Source organism: Monodon monoceros, unplaced genomic scaffold (genome assembly GCF_005190385.1).
Source record: "Monodon monoceros isolate NGI ecotype Baffin Bay Population unplaced genomic scaffold, NGI_Narwhal_1 Super_Scaffold_20, whole genome shotgun sequence".
Classification (NCBI taxonomy): Eukaryota; Metazoa; Chordata; class Mammalia; order Artiodactyla; family Monodontidae; genus Monodon; species Monodon monoceros.
This window is the reverse complement of record NW_021703777.1, coordinates 110574155-110597897: the sequence shown is the minus strand read 5'-3', so window position 1 is coordinate 110597897 and position 23743 is coordinate 110574155. Positions and strand designations below refer to the sequence as shown.

Here is a 23743-nt window from a genome sequence, read left to right as displayed (position 1 = left end):
TATATTTTTAAAAGTGAGATTACTGCCCTAGATACCCCTTCAAGAAGCATTATTTCTGTAACGCTGTGTGAAAATTAATCCAGCATTATCTTTAAAAAACAAAAACAAAAACTAGATTGATTCTAGTTTGATGAGTCTTTATTTCAGATATTTGGGAAAATGTTGTGATACTAGAAATTAACTTACTACCAGTTTCCAGTATGAAAGCATGATCTCTAGAGCATACCAAAGAGAATGTTTATAGCATTTGGGAGAATATAGCTTCTGTAAGTCCCGTTAGTAATAGGTATATCCTGAGTATTTATTGCGAACAATGGAAGGAAACAATATTGGGACCAAATAAGAAGAGATTGAGATTCCTATTTCCAATCCTTTTGATCCCTTTCTCTCTCCATCTTTCTCCAACTAAACTCGCATTTCTGCCTGGGCATTTCTGTCCCACGTTTCTTCCTGGCCAGCTCTTCCTTATTTATGTAAATTCTTTCTCCAACAGCACATCAGTCTTCAAGGTTTCCGAATTTATAATTCTCTCCTCTCTTTTATCCTCTGTGAATTTATTACTCCCTCCTCTCTTTTTGCTTATCCTGTGTACAAAGAGTGTAACTTTTTGAATTCATATAGCAGTGGTCTAAAGCCCTCTGTGAAAATGGAGAAAGTAGCAGGAATTTCTCATAAACTGCAATAGGTGACAAGCTATGAGAGGACCCCCAGCCTTACTGACATTGGGCATCCATTGGTATAATGCTCCAGGGTGGATGGTACTTACTGCTTATTCATCAGTGAGCTCTTACACCATCCACATTCATGTTAATTTTCCTTCCTTTTATCATGCCAATGGGTATTGGGTGGAACTTTTTTACTTACAGTTGCACATGCTTCCTATGTAAATGAGAAGATTTTCTAGTTACTAGGATTACCAGGTCATAACGATTGAAAAACAGACCAATGCTTTAAAGCATGTTCCACAGAGAGATACCTTTCGATTTATTTTTCTGCTTTTTCCAATAGACCAAATGCTTGATGATAGAACTTACAACTTGATTCTTTATATCCCTATCTGTTAGTACGGGCAAGCCTCGTACATATTAGGGATACAGTTCGGTAATATTTGTAGAATTAGTATGTAAAAAATACTGATGTATAGGTGACAAGCTTAACTCCTCATGGTTATTTGTATTATCAGGAAGAAAATGTGAGAACAAATGTGTCTCTAACTGGAGAACTTAGTGGGGAAATTCCTGTTATTCCCTGAATTCACAAAACAACAAGCACCATTTTTAAAAAATATTTACTTTATTTATTTTCTCTCTCTCTTTTTTTTTTTCTTTTTGGCTGCATCGGGTCTTAGTTGAGGCATGTGGGATCTTTTTTCTGTTGCATCATGCCAGCTCTTCGTTGCAGCTTGAGGACTCCAGGGCATGTTGGCTCTGTAGTTTGCAGCATGGAAGCTCAGTAGTTGTGGCATGTGGGCTTAGTTGCCCTGTGGCATGTGGGATCTTAATTCCCCAACCAGGGATAGAACCCATGTCCCCTGCATCGGAAGGTGGGTTCTTTACCACTGGGCCACCAGGGAAGTCCCAACAAGCACCATTTAATAGCTTGCAGCCACATAAGCTTGAGTATTTCCTTTGTAAACATCTACACACCCACAGGGATCCCCAAGAACAATATGTCCTCTGCAACAGAGAGTCTGTCGGGCTCCTGAAGAGTCAAAACTCATACCTGTCATCTTGGAAAACCCCAATGTTTTGGAGTATTGTCTTATAGGGATGTATCATTGAATCACTAGGTTCACTCATCTGTCACCTCTATTCCAGGATTCTTTCTGGAATAATGTTGGTCAGAAATATGTTAGAATCTTAGTTTGGGAGTATAAATTCACCCATCATTTACAGTGGCTTTGCTGCTTTCATAAGATGATCCAAACATTTTGTGGCTAAATTCAGGCTCATTCTTCTGGTGCCTAAAGCCAACTTTTAGATGAATTACTGAGATACGCCAACTGTTTCAGCCCAATTAACTTGTGAAACAAAACTTAGCTGCAGTGATATTTTTAGTCAAAGGCAGTTGCCCTGGCATTAACAATGAAAACAGGAATTCACAGGAAAATTCAGCAGAACATCAGCAGGAGTCCTAGAGTGGTTCAGTATGTGTAAAAAAATTAATGATATGTAGTTTATAAGGTAATGATGATCACTTAGTAACATTCATCAGAGGGCTAATGGCAGATATTTTTTTAAAAGTGATTATTTTCCTCTGATCATCCAGGCATGATAAATAATAAAATATGAGCAAAAATTGTGGTAATACAAGAGATTTTTTTAAATGACAGTGATTTCAATATGAAGGTAAATTTAGAATAGTCACGTCCACATTGCATTGCTTGAAACTTAGTCTCATAAATGACTAAGAGCACAAGTATCCAGATTTTAGTTTATCTTTTATATAGTAGAACTTCTGATAGATTTACTGAATTTCAATTGTGCAGTTAATAGATTTCTTCACAGGACTCAAATTGTTTCCAATTAGGTGGACTTTTCCACTCTTTTAAAAACATATTTTATAATAGTCTCTTGTGATTCTTTAGAATATCTGTAGTATATATAAATCTGTAAATGGTGAGTGCTTTTTTCCTGTTTCTGGCTTTTATTTTTTTATGTACATTAGAGTATGGGATATCAGGTATCTTGTTGAGATGTATGATATATGTTAGAATTTTTCTTTCACTCCTTAAAATAAGAATCTGTTTTTTTATAAGTGTGATGTTATATGTATATATATGATAAATGCAAAACAAATACAATATATATAATTTATAGGAAATTACTAAAAATATTTAGGTCAGCAAATAAAGATCAGTGACTTCACTATTTTTTAAAAACTTGCTATAAATATATAAATTAACTTCTTTTTAAAATGTGAAAGGATATGCAGTTAGCTTGGGTAGGTGAAGCAGAAAATTAGATAGTAATTATAAGAATGGAATTTTTCTCTCTATGATTTAATTACATTGCAAATTACCTGAGCGTTGAGAGATATTTCTCCTTTGGTCTCACATCTTCAGCTGAAGATTATTGTTGCCAAACTGTGGGTCCAGGGTGTAACCAACTCTCTTCAGCCAGATCCCTCACCTCCAAGAGTGTCTTGCACATTTGGGTGTGGGCCCAGCTTCAGCTCCAGGGACTGGAAATCTAAGGGACAGAAGCCCATGCTTGGCAGGGGAGCCTGATGCCTCAACAGGGCATACACCACAGTCTACCTGGATGGATTATCAGTTTTCTCATATTTTTTCTTTTTATATAGGCATAGGCACTGTGTTGTCTGTTGTGTGTCTTCTTCTGGAGAGCTGAGCATATTATTTTATCAACTCCTCCATCCTTAGAAAATATGTGCATGTGCCACACTAGATTTTTGGTGAGCTAAGAGTAGGACTGGTGCAAAGCTGTGTGATTGCAAGTCATCAATTGCCAAGGAGATAATGTGCCCCTTAGCAGGCTAACCCCAAATCGAAAGAAGGTATGTTCTGTGATAAGACATGAGAGAGGCAAACAATTCTGCTGATCTCCAAACACAGCTTGCACAGCCTTAAATTTCCATTTTAAGATTTCCATTAGGACTTATAAAGAATTTTATAAATGGCTCACACCTCATAGACACCACAGAAAGAGCATTTACTTTCAAATTTGATATGCCCAGGTTGAGAACACGTGGTCTGCCTTGCTGAGTGTCCTTGGGTATTCCATAGGGGTTCTGGGGTCATGGCAGTCATATCTTGGTGAGTTGGGGATAATGTGAACTGAATTACTCATGGAACTTGGTCAGATATGGATAGAGCCACTGTAAGCCTGTTCGTGTTTCTGTGCCATTAGAAAAAGCTTCTGGTATGGGCAGTTTGCTTAGAGACTGGAATAAGGCTGGATTACAGCCCTCCCTTGCCTCCTTGGCTTGTGCCTTTGTATATAGCACAAATTGCACAGCCCTTATCTGGTGGCTCTGAATAGGGAGGAATGCTGTCTTTTCTCTTTGCATTTTATGAATAGACAAAATAGAGCACGGAAAAAATTTTTTGCCTGATCTGACCTCACACAATTGGCTAATAACAAACCAGTTGATATTATGTTGAATCTACTTCATTATCAATTTGACCATGCTGCCTAAAAGTGAAAAGTAACAGTGGAACAAACAACTGGATGACGTAGAACTGTTTATTAACGTTCAAGTTTATGGTATGGATAATTTCCTAAATCCCTCTGGGACCCACAGAGGAATAGGAAGTAGCAATACTTATTTAGTCTGCATTACATTATACTCTTTTTCACTGCCATCATCATTATTATCATCAAGTATTGTTTTGATTAAGAAAATTTTATTGTAAAATATACATAACATAAAAATTGCTTAACCATTTTTAAATGTCCAGTTAAGTGGCATTAAGCACATTCACATTATTGGGCAACCATCATCACTTTCCATCCATAGAACAAGCTCATCTTGCAGAACTGAAACTCTGCATCCACTAAACAATAACTCCCCGTTCTTCCCTCTCTTCAGTCCCTGGCAAGCACCATTCTACTTTCTGTCTCTCTGATTTTGACTACTCTAAGTACCCCATGTAAGTGAAATCATACTGGCTTATTTCACTGAGCATAATGTCCTCAGGGTTCATCCATGTTGTAGCATATGTCAGAATTTACTTCCTTTTTAGGACTGAGCAATATTTCATTGTCTGCATATACCATATTTTGCTTATCCACTGATCAGCCAATGAACACTTGAGTTGCTTCCATGTTTTAACTATTGTGAATGACGCTGCTGTGAACATGGGAGTGCAGATATCTTTTCAAGAAACTGCTTTTAATTCTTTGGGGTATATACCCAGAAGTAGAATTGCTGGATCATATGGTAATTCTGTTTAAAAAATTTTTTTTGGAATTGTCATACTGGTTTTCCACAGCAGCTGTACCATGTTACATTTCCACCAATAGTGCACAAGTATTCCAGTTTCTCTGCGTCCTCACCAACACTTGTTATTTTCTGGTTTTTCTTATAGTAACCATCTTAAGCCGTGTGAGTTGGTATCTCTCTATGATTTTAATTTGTATCAAACTTTTTTTTTTTAATGCATAGAATCGTGGTCTATTCCTTGCCTTCAGGAAGCATTCATTTTGAAATGTACATCTTTGCAAAATATTGCCTGAGCATTTAAGCAATCTTAGATTAAGGCATCTTGTTAAACCACACACACACACACACACACACACACACATATATAATAAGCTTAATGACTGACTTGCTCACTTGAGGAGGTCTGTGATGTTAACAGAACAAAAATAACCTATTTCATTTCTGCATTTGTTTTATTCTATGTGCCCTTAATTGTGGTTAGCAGCACTATTTTCATTAATGCTTTTTCTTGGTCATCAAAGAGGAAAAACAACTTTTAAGAATATGAACTTTTGTTAGTGGTTCAAACTTTTCATCTGCATTTGCGAAAGACGGAATGAGGAGGGGATTAAAAAGCAGAGTTGGCATGAGTTTTAGAATTGAGGGAGGATACAGAAATCCAGAATGATATTGAAGGGAAAGATTGATTACACAGAAAAACAGGAGTAAACTAAGTGCTCCTTTGAAGGATTTCAGACCCTGCCACCCCAGTCCACTCCCCCACTCTGCTTAATACTACAAGTTGGACAGTGCCAATGAATACAGTGTCCTGCTTTAATATCCCACACTGAGACTCCCCCAGTGTGCTGCCTCTCCTCCTGGCCTGACTCAGGTTTTGAATGGAACACTTCCAATGGCCTGTCTCAGTTTTATTATCTCTACTGTAATTCCTCAACAAATCTATCTACATCAGAATCAATAAGAATCTCTTTGGACCTTCTATTAAAGCAACTCTCAGCCTTTTTTTGATTTTCATCATACAATCTGGCATCCATTCAGAAAACCATTTCTGGTCAACCTCAGATAATCTACTACTTCAGAGGTGTTATCAAATACTGGGTATTCAGCTAGAAAATAACTTACATAATAAATTGATCTTAGCTAAAAAAAGATACTAACAGTGGCATTAACAATGAACCAGAATTGTGTTTTGAATCCATCCACCCCAAGTTTGCATCAGCCGCCTGCATGCCCACCATTGGCACTTTATCACAACTGGCTGACAAATCTTATTCTGCTCATGTCATGGTTGCACCGCTTGACTCATCTTAAAACTCATCATTCACCAAGAACTTTGAACGTTTTTGAACATGAGAGGGGCATAATGTCAAACAGAAGTTGAACATATAGATATTCTTGATCTCTGTACTCAGTTATAGTTAAAAAAAAAAAAACAGGTATATGGGTTCAGTTCTTCAAAAAATGGAATATAAACATAGCTAGTTATCTCCCAAGAATCATAAAATACCATGTTTTTAAAAAAATTTTACTTATTTTTTTATACAGCAAGTTCTTATTAGTTATCCATTTTATACATATTAGTGTATACATGTCAATCCCAATCTCCCAATTCATCACACCACCACCACCACCACCACCTTGCCGCTTTCCCCCCTTGGTGTCCATACATTTGTTCTCTACATCTGTGTCTCTATTTCTAACCTGCAAACCGGTTCATCTGTACCATTTTTCTAGGTTCCGCATATATGCATTAATATACGATATTTGTTTTTCTCTTTCTGACTTCATTCTGTATGACAGTCTCTAGATCCATCCACATCTCTACAAATGACCCAATTTCGTTCCTTTTTATGGCTGAGTAATATTCCATTGTGTATATGTACCACATCTTCTTTATCCATTCATCTGTCGATGGGCATTTAGGTTGCTTCCATGACCTGGCTATTGTAAATAGTGCTGCAGTGAACATTGGGGTGCATTTGTCTTTTTGAGTTATGGTTTTCTCTGGTATATGCCCAGTAGGGGGATTGCTGGGTCATATGGTAATTCTGTTTTTAGTTTTTTAAGGAATCTCCATACTGTTCTCCATAGCGACTGTATCAATTCACATTCCCACCAACAGTGCAAGAGGATTTCCTTTTCTCCGCACCCCCTCCAGCATTTGTTGTTTGTAGATTTTCTGATGATGCCCATTCTAACTGGTATGAGGTGATATCATAGTTATGATTTGCATTTCTCTAATAATTAGTGATGTTGAGCAGCTTTTCATGTGCTTCTTGGCCATCTGTATATCTTTTTTGGAGAAATGTCTATTTAGGTCTTCTGCCCATTTTTGGATTGGGTTGTTTGTTTTTTTAATATTGAGCTGCATGAGCTGTTTCTATATTTTGGAGATTACTCCTTTGTCCATTGATTCGTTTGCATATATTTTTTCCCATTCTGAGGGTTGTCTTTTCATGTTGTTTGTAGTTTGCTTTGCAAAAGCTTTTTAGTTTCATTAGGTCCCATTTGTTTTTTATCTTTTTATTTCCATTTCTCTAGGAGGTGGATCAAAAAGGATCTTGCTTTGATTTATGTCATACAGTGTTCTGCCTGTGTTTTCCTCTAAGAGTTTGATAGTGTCTGGCCTTACATTTAGGTCTCTAATCCATTTTGAGTTTATTTTTGTGTATGGTGTTAGGGAGTATTCTAATTTCATTCTTTTACATGTAGCTGTCCAGTTTTCCCAGCACTACTTATTGAAGAGGCTGTCCTTTCTCCACTGTATATCCTTGCCTCCTTTGTCATAGATTAGTTGACCATAGGTGCGTGGGTTTATCTCTGGGCTTTCTATCTTGTTTCATTGATCTATATGTCTGTTTTTGTGCCAGTACCATATTGTCTTGATTAATGTAGCTTTGTAGTATAGTCTGAAGTCGGGGAGTCTGATTCTTCTAGCTCCGTTTTTTTCCCTCAAGACTGCTTTGGCTATTTCGGGTCTTCTGTGTCTCCATACAAATTTTAAGATTTTTTGTTCTACTTCCGTAAAAAATGACATTGGTAATTCGATAGGAATAGCATTGAATCTCTAGGTTGCTTTGGGTAGTGTAGTCATTTTCACAACATTGATTATTCCAATTCAAGAACAACATGGTATATCTCTCCATCTGTTGGTATCATCTTTAATTTCTTTCATCAGTGTCTTATAGTTTTCTGCATACATGTCTTTTGTCTCCCTAGGTAGGTTTATTCCTAGGTGTTTTATTCTTTCTGTTGCAATGGTAAATGGGAGTGTTTCCTTAATTTCTTTTTCAGATTTTTCATCATTAGTGTATAGGAATGCAAGAGATTTCTGTGCATTAATTTTGTATCCTGCAACTTTACCAAATACATTGATTAGCTCTAGTAGTTTTCTGGTGACATCTTTAGGATTCTCTATGTATAGTATCGTGTCATCTGCAAACAGTGACAGTTTTAATTCTTCTTTTCTGATTTGGATTCCTTTTATTTCTTTTTCTTCTCTGATTGCCATGCCTAGGACTTCCAAAACTATGTTTAATAATTGTGACAAGAGTGGACAGCCTTGTCTTGTTCCTGATCTAGAGGAATTGCTTTCAGTTTTTCACCATTGAGAATGAAGTTTGCTGTGGGTTTGTCATATATGGACTTTATTATGTTGAGGTAGTTTCCCTCTATGCCTACTTTCTGGAAGGTTTTTATCATAAATGGGTGTTGAATTTTGTCAAAAGCTTTTTCTGCATCTATTGAGACGATCACATGGTTTTTATTCTTCAGTTTGTTAATATGGTATATCACATTGATTGATTTGTGTATATTGAAGAGTCCTTGAATCCCTGGGATAAATCCCACTTGATCATGGTGTATGATCCTTTTAATGTATTGTTGGATTCTGTTTGCTTGTATTTTTTGAGGATTTTTGCATCTATATTCATCAGTGACATTGGTCTATAATTTTCTTTTTTTGTAGTATCTTTGGTTTTGGTATCAGGGTGATGGTGGCCTCATAGAATGAGTTTGGGAGGGTTCCTTCCTCTGCAATTTTTTGGAAGAGTTTGAGAAGGATGGGTGTTAGCTCTTCTCTAAATGTTTGATAGAATTCACCTGTGAAGCCATGTGGTCCTGGACTTTTGTTTGTTGGAAGGTTTTTAATCACAGTTTCAATTTCATTACTTGTGATTGGTCTGTTTATATTTTCTAACCCTTTCTGGTTCAGTCTTGGATGGTTATACCTTTCTAAGAATTTGTCCATTTCTGCCAGATTGTCCATTTTATTGGCATAGAGTTGCTTGTAGTAGTCTCTTAGGATGCTTTGTATTTCTGCGGTGTCTGTTGTAACTTCTCCTTTTTCGTTTCTAATTTTATTGATTTGAGTCCTCTCCCTCTTTTTCTTGATGAGTCTGGCTAATGGTTTAACAATTTTGTTTATCTTCTCAAAGAACCAACTTTTAGTTTCATTGATCTTTGCTATTGTTTTCTTTGTTTCTATTTCATTTATTTCTGCTCTGATATTTATGATTTCTTTCCTTCTACTAACTTTGGGTTTTGTTTGTTCTTCTTTCTTTAGTTCCTTTAGGTGTAAGTTTAGATTGTTTATTTTGAGATTTTTCTTGTTTCTTGAGGTAGGCTTATATTGCTATAAACTTCCCTCTTAGAACTGCTTTTGCTGCATCCCATAGGTTTTGGATCGTCGTGTTTTCCTTGTCATTTGTCTCCACAGGTATTTTTTGATTTCCTCTTTGATTTCTTCAGTGATCTCTTGGTTGTTTAGTAACGTATTGTTTAACCTCCATGTGTTTGTGTTTTTTACATTTTTTTCCCTGTAACTGATTTCTAATCTCATAGTGTTTTGGTCAGAAAAGATGCCTCATATTACTTCAATTTTCTTAAATTTACTGAGGCTTGATTTGTGACCCAAGATGTGATCTATCCTGGAGAATGTTCTGTGTGCACTTGAGAAGAAAGTGTAATCTGCTTTCTTTGAATGGAATGTCCTATAAATATCAATTAAATCTATCTGGTCTATTGTGCCATTTAAAGCTTGTCTTTCCTTATTAATTTTCTGTTTGGATGATCTGTCCATTGGTGTAAGTGAGGTGTTAAAAGTCCCCCACTACTATTGTGTTACTGTCGATTTCCTCTTTTAGAGCTGTTAGCAGTTGCCTTATGTATTGAGGTGCTCCTATGTTGGATGCCTATATATTTATAATTGTTATATCTTCTTCTTGGATTGATCCCTTGATCATTATGTAGTGTCCTTCCTTGTCTCTTTTAACATTCTTTATTTTAAAGTCTATTTTATCTGATATGACTGTTGCTACTCCAGCTTTCTTTTGATTTCCATTTGCATGGAGTATCTTTTTCCATCCCCTCACTTTCAGTCTGTATGTGTCCCTAGGTCTGAAGTGGGTCTCTTGTAGACAGCATATATATGCGTCTTGTTTTTGTATCCATTCAGAGAGCCTGTGTCTTTTGGTTGGAGCATTTAACCCATTCACATTTAAGGTAACTATTGATATGTATGTTCCTATTACCATTTTCTTAATTGTCATGGGTTGTTTTTGTAGGTCCTTTTCTTCTCTTGTGTTTCCCACTTAGAGAAGTTCCTTTAGCATTTGTTGTAGAGCTGGTTTGGTGGTGCTGAATTCTCTTAGCTTTTGCTTGTCTGTAACGCCTATCATTTCTCTGTCAGATCTGAATGAGATCCTTGCTGTATCTCATTACTCATAGAGTAATCTTGCTTGTAGGTTCTTCCCTTTCATCACTTTAAATATATCACGCCACTCCCTTCTGGCTTGTAAAGTTTCTGCTGAGAAGTCGGCTGTTAACCTTATGGGAGTTCCCATGTATGTGATTTGTCATTTTTCCCTTGCTGCTTTCAATAATTTTTCTTTGTCTTTAATTTTTGTCAATTTGATTACTATATATCTCGGCATGTTTCTCCTTGGGTTTATCCTGCCTGGGACTCTCTGTGCTTCCTGGACTTGGGTGGCTATTTCCTTTCCCATGTTAGGGAAGTTTTCGACTCTAATCTCTTCAAATATTTTCTCTGGTCCTTCCTCTCTCTCTTCTCCTTCTGGGACCCCTATAAGGTGAATGTTGTTGCGTTTAATGTTGTCCCAGAGGTCTCTTAGGCTGTCTTAATTTCTTTTCATTCTTTTTTCTTTATTCTGTTCCACGGCAGTGAATTCCACCATTCTGTCTTCCAGGTCACTTATCCGTTCTTCTGCCTCAGTTATTCTGCTATTGATTCCTTCTAGTGTATTTTTCATTTCATTTATTGTATTGTTCATCTCTGTTTGTTTGTTCTTTAATTCTTCTAGGTGTTTGTTCTTTAATTCTTCTGTGTCTTTGCTAAACATTTCTTGCATCTTCTCAATCTTTGCCTCCATTCTTTTTCCGAGGTCCTGGATCATCTTCACTATCATTATTCTGAATTCTTTTTCTGGAAGATTGCCTATCTCCATTTCTTTTAGTTGTTTTTCTGAGGTTTTATCTTGTTCCTTCCTCTGGTGCATAGCCCTCTGCCTTTGCATCTTGTCTATCTTTCTGTGAATGTGTTTTTTGTTCCACAGTCTGCAGGATTGTAGTTCTTCTTGCTTCTGCTGTCTGCCCTCAAAACACCATGTTTTTATTCCCTTCTCAATCTCTAATCCAAGTATGTGCCTTTATAATGAATTCAACAAATACTTCCTGCATTTGTGATCAGACATGATTAGTTCACAGACAAACTCTGTCTTATGGGAAAGATATTATAATATCCAAAACTGAAATATATGATTTCCAGGGGAAAACTGCCTGAGAGATACCTGCTTTCTTATAAAATATAATGGTAAGTGATATGGTGTCAGGAGCATCAACATTATGGCCTTGATATGTGATCATCCCACATGTCTGCTCTCTGTGAAATATAAAACCCTGGGATCATTCACTTAATGAGCATTTATTGAGCTTGTCACAGGCACTATGTGTCATCGCTTGATATTTTATAGTGAAGAAGCAGGAACAGATTTTACCCTCCCAGAGCAACCATACAGGTAGAAAGACAAACATTAAACAAATGTGTACACAAAGAAATACGTGATTATAATGGTGATAAGTGTTATGGAGTATAATACAGGGTTCTAAGGGGGTAAGATAACTTAGATGAGTAGGGGGTCTGAGGATAGAAAATTTAAACCAAGTTTTGAAGGATAAGAGGGATTTACTCACCAAATAGTAAAGGTAAAGACGTTGGGAATGTTCTGGAAGAGAGATCAGCACGTGAAAAGGCCTGGGGATGGGAAGGAGCTTGGTGCACTTGAGGAACTTGAGAAAGGCTGCTGTGGTTGGAGCAGGATGGAGAGGGGCAGCAAGGAGGGTCAGGAGACATGCAGGTCATGTAAGGATTTTGCCTGGAAAAGCAGTGCACAGGTATTTAAGAGCTTCATGTAGCCATGAGACAAGATTTGATGTACACTTAAAGCTACTGTCTGGGGAATTGATGGCAGAGGGGCAAGAGAGGAGATGGTGCCAATGAGGAGGCCATTGCAGTAGTGCAGGTGACAGACAGTGATGACTTGGACTGGTGACATTAGAGTGGAGATGAAAAGAAGTACTGATTTAAGATCCATTTTGGAGCTAAAGTCAGCAGGATTTGTCTAGAGATTGGTAGATAAATAATATGAAAGGTAGTTGGGCCTCTTTACCCTCAGTTTCTAGCTTAAATATGGGTTAAACCATAAAATTGTGGACTAGTTTCATTCATCCATTTAATTATTTGATAATTTATTTACTCAGTAAAGATTTATTAAGCTCTTTCTATCTGCCAGACATGCTATAAAGTACTGAAGATACAATGTTCCATCATAGATGCCTGCCCAGAGATTGGCTTGGTTGACTATATATGTTAGAAGGTGGTGCTAAGAAGGCCTGACTTTTCAATTGTATCTCCATAGACTTCCCTTAGCTCAGTGGTTCTCATCAGGGACACTAGGGGGACCTTGGGGTGACTGGGAATAGTGGGATTGACAAGGTAGTGCTACTGGCACCTATTGTGGGGCCTGGTGCCGACAGTCTTGCCTATTCAAGGGACCATCCCACTTGGTGAAGGACTGTCTGGCCAGGAAGACCAGTAACACTCCTGTTAATGAACCGTGATCAGCTTCACTCTGACCAGCCCTCACCAGCAGTTGGTCTTACTTTAATCTAAGAATTAAAGGGGATATAAGTGGGAGTGCCTTTATGTCACCGTTCTTCCCAGTCTTTTCACATGACCCTTTGGGCTCTCCAGAGATCTCTGACCTGCTCTTCTCCTGCTCTCCAGCTTGTGTCCAAGGGGAAACAATTAGGGTAGCACAATGGGAATAAACAAACCCTTTCTTTCTTGTGTTGTGTGTTCTTGGGAAAAGTCCTTAACCTCCACTAATTCAGTGTCCTTGTGTATAAAACGGAAATGATAGCTCTAGTATCTACCTCATGAGGTTGTTGTGTTACAACCTGTAGGGACTTAGAACAGTGCTTGGGCTTGGCACATGGTGAGCTCCCAATGGATATTTGCCGTTATCGTTCAGCAGTATGGAAGGCAGTGTGCCGGGCACCATGCAGGTAGCACAGGTGAACACATCACCACTCACAGCTTCTGCCCGGGAGGTCACTGGAAGACACACCTGTCACCCAAGTGCAAGTCAGCATATGAAATGTTTTGGGACAAACAAACAAAAAATTTGACTATGGTGATTCTTTGCTAACATGACTTCTGCTGTCTCTGTTCAGAGCCTTGGATTTCAGGTCCAGTGGCCTCTGCTCATTGGGTTTGTTCTTCAGCTTTATACTTGGAGTTCCAGGGGGAATTACTCCTTTTTCTCAGAGACACTCCTGGCCCTGCCTTGGAGATATTGCCTCCTCACTGTGCGTTAGCTGGGCCCTGCTCTGGGTTCCTGTTTTCCAACGTGGCTACAGCCTGAGGTTCATGGGTTTTGCCCCACTACCTTGGGCATGCTCTAATCTCTACATCAGTGCTGGTTCTTGAGTTAACGTGGAGCCATTTTCTCTTCCAAAGTCCAATCTTTGACATCTTGGATGCTAGCAGCTGCTCTCAGTGTCATAGTCAAAACTGTAATCCTCAAAATTTTATAAATGTTTTGTTCAAGGTGAAACTACTTTCAACTATTTCTGATATAATTCACAAATATATATATATATATACAAGGAGCATGAATAATTCATTCTTGCTGGATAACACAAAATGAATCAGCATTCCCATAAATAACAACAGCAACAACAAAAATCTTTTTGATATATGGAGTCTCATCTTTTCATAGTTCTAGAGTTATCATTTATTACCTGTAAGCTCTAATGTTATAGAGGCTCATAAATGATAATTAATGCTTCAAATATATAATTGATATGCCTCATATCATACAGATCCCTGACACCACTTTATTCGCAAAATCTCTAATTAATCTAACAGTTTATTCATGAGAGTGATTTAATTTGTGACTGTGTGAAACTTCACATAAAAATTTTCCAAAATCTGTAATAACTGCTGCTTAATTTTGTGCTCCATTAAACAATCGTGTGAATATAGAAATGTGTTAAAGTTAGAAAATTGAAGCTTCTCTTTAAGGCAGTGTGTTCTATTAGAACTCCATTTTTTCCTTCTCAGGCGTTTATCGTACATATAGCGAAAATGGCAAAATGGCTTCATTTGCACAAGGATATTTTTAAATAATGAGAAAAATGAATGCTAGAAAATGAGAAAGAGTACTGTCAGAGACAGTTGACTACATAATCTCCAACTCTACATAAAGCTCTCTATACCCCTTAAATTTGTTTAATAGTTACACGTGACTTTTCAGTAGTCTTCTTTAGATATAAACCCCTTAAGAAATAAAACCTATTGTCACGTGTGGCTAAATTTTAGTGTTTTCCTTTTTCTTTTTAAGCACATGTAAACTCTAAACTTATAGTAGATGGGTAGCATAATTTTTTGACTTGGTTAATTCATTTAATCATTATTTCAGTACTCGTTAATTGAACAAATGTTATGTCTTAGTTGCTGGGTTCGGTGCTAAGGTAACAGAGATCCGTAAGTCCTGATCCTAGTGATTTAGGATCTGACAATTCTCATGGAGTATATAATATATTTAAGAAGCTACTATATATGCAGTAGCAATTTTATGAGTGAAAACGGACTTTTTAATCAATATTTGTTAAACACTTTAACAATCCAAAATTATTTGTAATATATACAGATTTTCTTGCTACCTGTGGTCAGAAACAAAGATAAATATGAATATATATCATATCTACGTTGGTCACGTTCAAAGGAAGAAATCCCACAAACCTGTTATCATCGTTATAGAGACAGTAATAGATTTGTTGGAAGTTCTTTCTAATATTTAATTATTTTGTATTGTAATTTGTCTAGGGCACACTGTATGATTGCGTTAATATCATAGATTCTAATTGGGAGAAAAACTTAGCTGTGCCAATAAATGAAATTACATGTACACATAACCATAGTTTTCATAACAAGCCCATATGAAGCTTTAAATAATCATTTTAGATGTCCATTTTATATGTAAAAGTAATAGAATTGAAAATAGTAACTTCAACATTAAAGGACTTACAAATATCCAGAATGCCATGGAGATGGGGGAAAGTTGGGTAAACTTTCAGACAAGTTTACAGTTTATAGTATCACATCTTTTCATTTAGGAGAGGAAAATACAGACAAGAGTAATAACTGGCGATCCCTGGGACATGTTATCGTTTGATGATATTTCAGAACTTTAAAGTAAAAAACAAGAACAAAAAACTATCTTAGATTAATTTTATCTCACACTCTCTAATGTACATACAGCAAGTTTTATACCTTCACTCGATGCTTGACCAAATGACTCATACCTTCTAAATCTCTAGAAAAATGGACAGTGTAATTATTGAAAAGGCTGTACTGTGGAGTGATTGAAAGTATGGGCTGTAGAGTAGATGGCCCACCTATGCCACTCAAGGCTGTGTAAAATTGGGCAAGTTACTTAACTTCTCTGTACTTCCATTTTCTCATCAATACACTGGGCTAGTGGTAAAACCATCCTAAATTTTGAGAATTTATCAGTTAATATAAAGCTTAGCACACTGTGTGTCACATGGTAAGCACTCAACAAATGTTAGCTCTTATGAGATTTAACTCCAAAGCTGAAAGTTTCTTTTAAAATCAAGTCACATCATAACAGAGGAAGGAATGACTGATAAATACATAAGAAAATGATTCATTTCACTAATACTCAAATTTGTATTAACATGAGCTAACTTTTTTCCAATTAGATAGGCATTTTCATTTATTGACAATAACCATTATTAGTAATGATGTGGGCCTGTCGGTACTTTCAAAATGTTGGAGGTACCACCATTTTGGAAGGTAATTTTCCTTGTCTTCCCAACAAAATTTTAAATGTGGATACTCTTTGACCCAGTAATTTTACTTTTAAGAATTTATCTTCTAATAGTACTCTCAAAGATATATGTGCACACACGCATACACACTACTTTTTTTAAATAGGGGAAAAAATCCTTCTGACATGAAACAGTGCCCATGATTTAATGTAAAATGAAAAACACGATTAGCCTAATTTTTGTATATTGCACAATCGCACTGTAGTGAGAAAAGTGTTTCTTTGTGTGTGTTTGCAAAGGGAAAAGTATAAATGTTAAAAGATACACAAAAAGTTGAAAGGACATGCGTAAAGTTAAAATCGATTTATTCCCAGGAGTGGAATTGGGATTAAGAGATAGGGGAGGACTTGGTACATTTTCGTATTTTAAAATTTTACCACAAAATTACATGACTTTTTAAAATTTAAAAAGTCATTTTTTAAGCAGGGAGAAGAAAAGCCTAAGCCAGAGAATCACTGGTTAGGGAATTGTGGCCCCAAAGCAGTAATCTATTGGACCTGGAGAAGAAATTAATCCCAGAGATAGTTACATCTCCTTATTTAGAGAACTTCGAAGTCCACGGTCTGAATGAACTTCCCGGAGTAACCAAATCTAGTTGCTGAGTAGTGGGGAAGTCTTCACTTTATTAAAAAGGGCAGACAGATATGGCTCCTTCCTAGCTGGCAAGGGGTCACTGCTGCCTCCCAGGCACTGCCAAAACCTGAGTCTTACTTTACCGGCAAAGACATGGAACATAAAGGAAATTGCTTTACAAGGAAAATCAAGCACTCAGCCCCAAAGTGGTATGTATTTTGGAAGGCCACCTCTAGCCCATAAAGGCATGTTCATTGCAGTTTAAAAAACAAGCCTCTCCAGAGAAATACAGCCTGCAAACTCACACTCTACACCCATGATATGTGTTATCCTATCCTCTCTTTTTGTTCAGAAAATGTTCCTAAATGGTTCCACACACTTTGTCAGACCTCAGCTAATATTTAGAGAATTGAAGAGTTTCACAGAAACCATTTTCTATAAGATACGTCTGAGTATATTTATGGTATACAGAAAGTTGTATCCTCGGGATCTAGTGATACAAAGGCAAACAGAAAAGATGGAAATGTTTAGATTAATATAAATTGAACATTATGGAGTCTTATAATGTTTTAATATGCTTTCTGTTTTGATAATAATTTTTAAAATAATCTGAAAGCATATATTCCATATGAACACTGGTGCAAATCTATTGATGCCTAGTTTTTTCTTCTTTTTTAATGTGAATATCTTGTCTTCACAGAGTTACTGGAGGTGAACTGTTTGAAGACATAGTGGCGAGAGAATATTACAGTGAAGCCGACGCCAGGTAAGTGACTTGCCCTGGGCAAGATACAGGACTCAGCACTCAGATGACCCCTGTTCAGTATATCTCTCTACAAATATATTATGATGCCTAAGATTATGAGACTTTCATAATACCATCTTGGACTTTTCTTGATGAGACCCTCTTAACTGATATTTCTCTCTTAAGGATTTCCAGGATGATTCTTTGAAGGAAAAAAAAAAAACAACTATGAATCTGGCCTGAACTTTATTTTTATCTAGTATCTATAGTTAGAATACATATTTTATTTTTTAAAAAAGCCTAACTGGAATGACTTCTAATAAAGAAATGTACTTTTTTATCAAAGTTATGAGCTCTCTAGATGCTAGGCTGCCCAGTATGGAGCCACTAGTCACACATGACTTTTTTTTTTTAATTTATTTTATTGCAGTATAATTGATACTATGTTACAACATTGTATTAATTTCTGCTGTACAGCAAAGTGATCCAGTTATACATATATACTTTTCCTTATTCTTTTCTGCTATGGTTTATTACAGGATATTGAATATAGTTCCATGTGCTATATAGTAGGACCTTGTTGTTTATACATATGACTCTTAATTTCAATTTCAATTAATTAAAATTAAATAAAAAGTTCACTTCCTCAGTTGCACTAGCCCCATTTCAAGTGCTTAATTGCACGAGTGGCTAGTGGCAACTGACTGGATATAGCAGATATAAAGCATTTCCATCATCACAGAAGTTCCATGAACAGCCCATGTCTAATCAGAGGCCATAAAAAGAAACAGACTCCAAAAGGCCCAGTGGTCTCCTTCAGGCATTATGAGCTGTTTAATGCTTTGGAAATTCCATTAATGTCCTTGGAGCTCTCACTTGAAAAATATTTATTCAGGTACTTCAGAGGATTCAAGAGGATTTCCCAATCTTGTTAATTGGCAAAATTTTTACAGAAGTTAAAAATGGCTAACATTTTGTCTAATTTGAGACTTCCTAGGCAATGTTTTTGGAGTGAAGTAACATTAATCTACTTGCTTAGACATTACTTAGACTGTATGGTGTTAATTTCCTTGGCATTTCTTACATATATTCTGCAGTTGGTAATCATTTTGAAAAATCTGGCCGTGAGTGCTTGGCTCATTATTAGCAATATAAATGAGATGTTTTATATATATTCAGTTACTGATGGTCTGTGCCTGCTGGTTCTCTATCTAATGCTTTCAGAGCTTCCTAAGGCTGCTAATCCCCCTGTAGCCTGGCCCTCAGATAGTCAGCCGATAGAAGGTTCCCCATCCCTCCAAAGTAGCACATGTATATACAGGCTCACTTCTAAACTTCTAATTAATCTTTTTGGTTTAATGCTACTGTTTATGACATTTTGTGAATCTTCTCTGCACATGACTACACTCTAATTTTTTAATGGAATTTTTCCTGCCAAAGTCAAATAGAAAGTTCCATGTCACTTATGCTATAATGAGTGAATCATCACTTGTTCAGTTTAAGCCAGTTCCTCACATTAGGCCTCTGAAAAGGGCTTCAGAATAGCCTTGGAAGTAGCTATTTGCCCACTTTCCAAGAGTAATCTTTTTAATCAAGGTAATAAAAAAAGTTAGGGAATTTCCTTTATTTTGCTTTTCAAAGTTATGTTAAACAGGTTGTTCTTGTGTTTCAAAATATTGGTTGAAATTAATCTAGAGACCATTTTCATTATCGAGCAGCCCTACAGATAACAGGATAGACCCTTGGTTGGTTGGATCATTTCATATGCATGCTTATATTAAATTTTGGAATGTACTATGGGATACATTTTAGGATAGGTTCCACACATAATCAAGGAGAAGAAACATTCTCTTCTTAACTACAAGCATAAAGAGCAAATAATTTGTAAAAATCTGTTTAGTACTAGTCCTCAAGAAGTTAAGAATTGAATTAATTCTCACTGGTAACATATGGTGAACTTTATTTAATATGAATTCTTGTTTACTTCTTTATTTTCTGTTATTCATTAAGCCCAATAACTTATACCAGTGGTTTGAGATGAGAGAGTGAAGTATTCCTAAAAAGTAGTATAAAGTGAACATTATTGTAGAAGGAGAAAGAGTCATATGATTTAACAGATAATTACCAACACTCCAATAAGCTGTATAGTCAAAAACACCCAATATGAAGCTATTTTAGTGGTACATTTAATCGAGTTAGAGCTAGAAAATCACAATCATGATCAATTTTGTGACATGTTGTAATAAATCAGATGGTGATTACTTTCTTTTAATTCAAGAATTTACTTTGGAGTAGTAGTATTTTGTACATTAAATGATTGAAAATATCCTCATTAAAGTATTTGCTTAATCCTTATATGAATGAATGTAGAATGAATGAATGTCTGTATATACCTGCATTTGAATCGCATAGTGAACTTGTACAGAATTCATCAGTGTGATATGTTCTACATTACTGTATGTCATATGACAGCTCATGGGACCTTATAGGTGCCCATCGATGACGTCTACCATAGAATTTAATTAGCATCTATTTGACATCAGTGAGCCTTTAATAAGAATAGCATAAGTTGTGCATTTTAACATAGTAATAATCATAAGTTTTCCTTCACTGGGGTGTATGAAAACGTGTCTTAACCACCAGTGCTCCAGGGGATTTTAAATTTTATTTATTTTTTGTAAGTTCTTAGCCCTTCCCCAGAGTATGACTATACTGAAGAGGAGTTTGTTTTATGCCATGGGTTTACTTTAAATTCTCCCTATTATTGGAGACGTGCGTTAGTTTTCCTATTAATATATTATACAAGCAGCACCATTTCTAAGTCAAAATGGTAAATGTCTCCCTCCATTTTTTTTGACCTTTGTTTCACCTGCCACTTCATCTGTGTTTACCCTCTTGTTTCAACACCTATGTTTAATTGTGACCTCAGATTTTAAACAGTTTAGATGTGTATGAGAAATACCCATAAATTTTATTTCACTGAAGAATTTTCCCAGAACATTGTGGAATTATTTATAAAATTTTCTCCCTGAATATGGAAATATTGGGTTCCGTATACAAATGATTTAATTTATGGAGTTGCAATGAAAAACACACACAGCTCAAATTGTTTTGTCTGAATATGTCACAAATTCTATGTTGGATGTCATTTTTGTTAGAACCAGAATTAGCTTTATTCAGCATTATTTAATTCCAGTGTAAAGCTAAAAAAATGTGAAAAATATAATTTTTGTTTGTTGTTTGTTTCGTTTGAACTTTCATTTTATTTTGTACTCAATGTTGACTATGTGCCTTTAAAATGTTCTCCCTTCCATTCTGCCCTTGTATCTTTACAGTCATTGTATACAGCAGATTCTAGAAAGTGTAAATCATTGTCACCTAAATGGCATAGTTCACAGGGACCTGAAGGTCAGTATATGGAGTCCATAAATCTGAATCAAAGGAAGTTTTTTTTGGTTTTTTTTTTCTGGGGAAAGGGCAGAGGGTGGGTATTTAAAATGGTTCCCTTGCCTTTCCCAACTTTTCCCTAAAATGACTAAATGATGAAATGATAATGCATGATGGCTCTTTCAGTTTGCTCATCTACAGGCTAAATATACATCATAGCAAAAAGGGAAGGACAGTATTGAGAACACAACCTGTTACGTTTCCAAGGAGTAAACCACCAGAGGCAGTTTGGGGGCAGGCTTTCCTGAGATGACCAGCACTTGCCTGGAGATAAACTTGGCCTGTGATGTATGTCCGCCTGTAGATTTAAACACCACTTCTGTTCTGAGACCATGGGTTGCTGTAGCAGAACAACTGGTTACGCATTGCTCCATTTGAGCCTGATGAACCCTCAGGCAAGAGATGATAATTGCCAGCTAAATTAAAGCATGCGAAGTTAATGATTTATCAAAAATTCATTACGTATCCTAATTTAACCTTAATGGTGCCTTGACTGCTAATGTGACAGCTTTGGAATGATACTAGAAAAATGGGAGAGAAGAGGGAAACAGCTTTTTTTGTGTGAGGTGGAGGTGGAGCACAAAAGCTATAAAAATAATAGTTGTGTTCCAGTTCATTTCCTGTGAGGATTTATAACCAGGAAATGAGCTCCTGAATTAAATATTTTTAAGATGGATTTTTCTAGAACAAGTGGACCCACATTTTGGCTCACATCTGGCAAGATCCTGATTGTTCTGAGGTAGTAGTCACTCTACTTGAGCATGTTTACATTACTGAAGATGTTTAAAATACAACCCCAGTTGTCTGCTAGTTTTGCACTTTAACCCAGTCTCTCTGAGGCTATACAGACAGTGAGTGTAAGCTTGGAACTAACACACGCCCCCTGGTGTTTGCATGCAGTCATTGCATTCAGCAGATCCTGGAGGCTGTGCTACACTGCCATCAGATGGGCGTAGTCCATCGGGACCTGAAGGTGAGTAATGAATGCCCTTGGAGAAGACAAACCACCACACAATTCCTAACGACTGTTCAGCTGCAGTTATACCTATAAAGGCAAAAATATGAGCAGTAAAGTTGTGTGGACTCATTCCGACACATTACGAAGACACTTTCCCTCGCCAGTCATCTCTTCTCTAATGCACACTTGAGACTTACATAAATCCCATTTCATCCAGAGAGGAAGCATTGCCTAGCATTAACAATAAATAGGTTATATTTCCTTCTTCCTAAGAATGGATGCAGCATTTAATGTGATTTTGAGTAGGACTGATCTCTTTCTTTCTGAACTTGTTCTGTGGACATAATAGTATGTTTGTTGATCAAACATGTGATTTTATAGTCATATTATATTTACCTGATATGTAAATGGTTATCAGAATTATAAAGTAAATAGAGATAAATGTATTAGGTAGATTTTTGGCCCAAGTGATTGGTGCTAAAGAATCCCATTCTGGGTGCTGAAGTCTCTTTGCCTTAACATTAGTCCCAGGAATTCTGAGGACATTGAGGCTCCCTGGGTTTTTATTTATTTATATCCCTAGGGGCCAAGATATTATTGCCTTTTAAAACAGATGGAAAAAGGGTAAAACAAATTTTATTATCAAATAGTATATTTGATACTAATACTTTTAAGACTTGACTCAGCTTCTGATAACCATTGAGGTTGAAAATTGTTTAGATCATTTAGAAATTAAATATTTCAGAGAAGACTATCCTTTTATTAATTTTCTGACCTCTTCTCTCAGCATTCTAGTTTTACTTACGAAATTTCAGAGAAATAGTGAAGGCCTAGAAATTTAAATGGAGAGAAACTCCTGGGTGGGGGAAATAGCAAATGTGAGCACTGTATAGCTGTGGTTTTTCATCTGAAACCTCAGCCTTTTCCAGGCTTTAGTACAAAGGTGGCAAAGGATAATTTAGAATGTCTTGAACTGTAGTGGGTTCAGTGGGAGAACCTAGGCTGGTTTCTCTAGACTTCTCTAGTTATAGTAAATTGTAAATCTGTAGTTTCCATTCATTTAGTATGTTCTACAAGAATATATCTCTAACGATCCGCAGTGAGTTACTTGAAGATGTGATTTTTAAGCAAAACATTGCCTTAGTTTTCTAGAATCTTCCTTTGATTTTCAGTTTGAGTCTGAGAGCTTTGCATGTCTAAAGGAAGAGTAGGTTAATGGCTTATTCTTTTGGAGAACCAAGATAGGACTGTGTCCATCTGCTAACACCAAACTTACCCATCAGGATAAAGGAAAAATAATATGTTCCTTTGAAAATCCATATATTTGGCAATCACCTCAAAAATTCCTTACTAGCCATGTAAAGACAGTGCGCCTTTTGGTTACTTCGTAGTACTCACAGTGCTACTTTTCCTTTTTAAGTGAACGTATGTAGACATACACGTTATTTTTGCTATTTAATAAAGTTATCATTTGAAACATTTTACTACATTTATGTAATTATAAGTATACTCTAAAAGCCAAGGATGAAAAATGTGAATTCTATTCCATGACTTTCAAAATATATTTTGTGAGGTCATGATATTACACTTTTGTAAGTGTCCAAACTCAGCAGAGCTCTTCAAAGACCGGAACTCCCTTCCTCCCTTCCTCCCTTCCTCCCTTCCTCCCTTCCTCCCTT

At 36.4% G+C, this 23743-nt stretch overlaps 1 protein-coding gene across 8 annotated transcripts in view; it reads left to right on the top strand.

The window, feature by feature from the left end:
• Positions 1 to 23743, top strand: part of CAMK2D (calcium/calmodulin dependent protein kinase II delta) — a 280888-nt gene that overhangs the window by 181510 nt on the left and 75635 nt on the right. For 4 of the 8 annotated variants that reach the window (XM_029235093.1, XM_029235096.1, XM_029235094.1 and 1 more), the window contains exons 5-6: positions 17615 to 17680; positions 20995 to 21067. In XM_029235093.1, the coding sequence (XP_029090926.1) occupies positions 17615 to 17680; positions 20995 to 21067 (139 nt within the window). Of the gene's footprint in view, positions 1 to 17614; positions 17681 to 20994; positions 21068 to 21133; positions 21395 to 22006; positions 22080 to 23743 lie in introns of those variants that run through there. The other 4 variants (XM_029235099.1, XM_029235100.1, XM_029235098.1 and 1 more) reach the window with 3 other exon arrangements.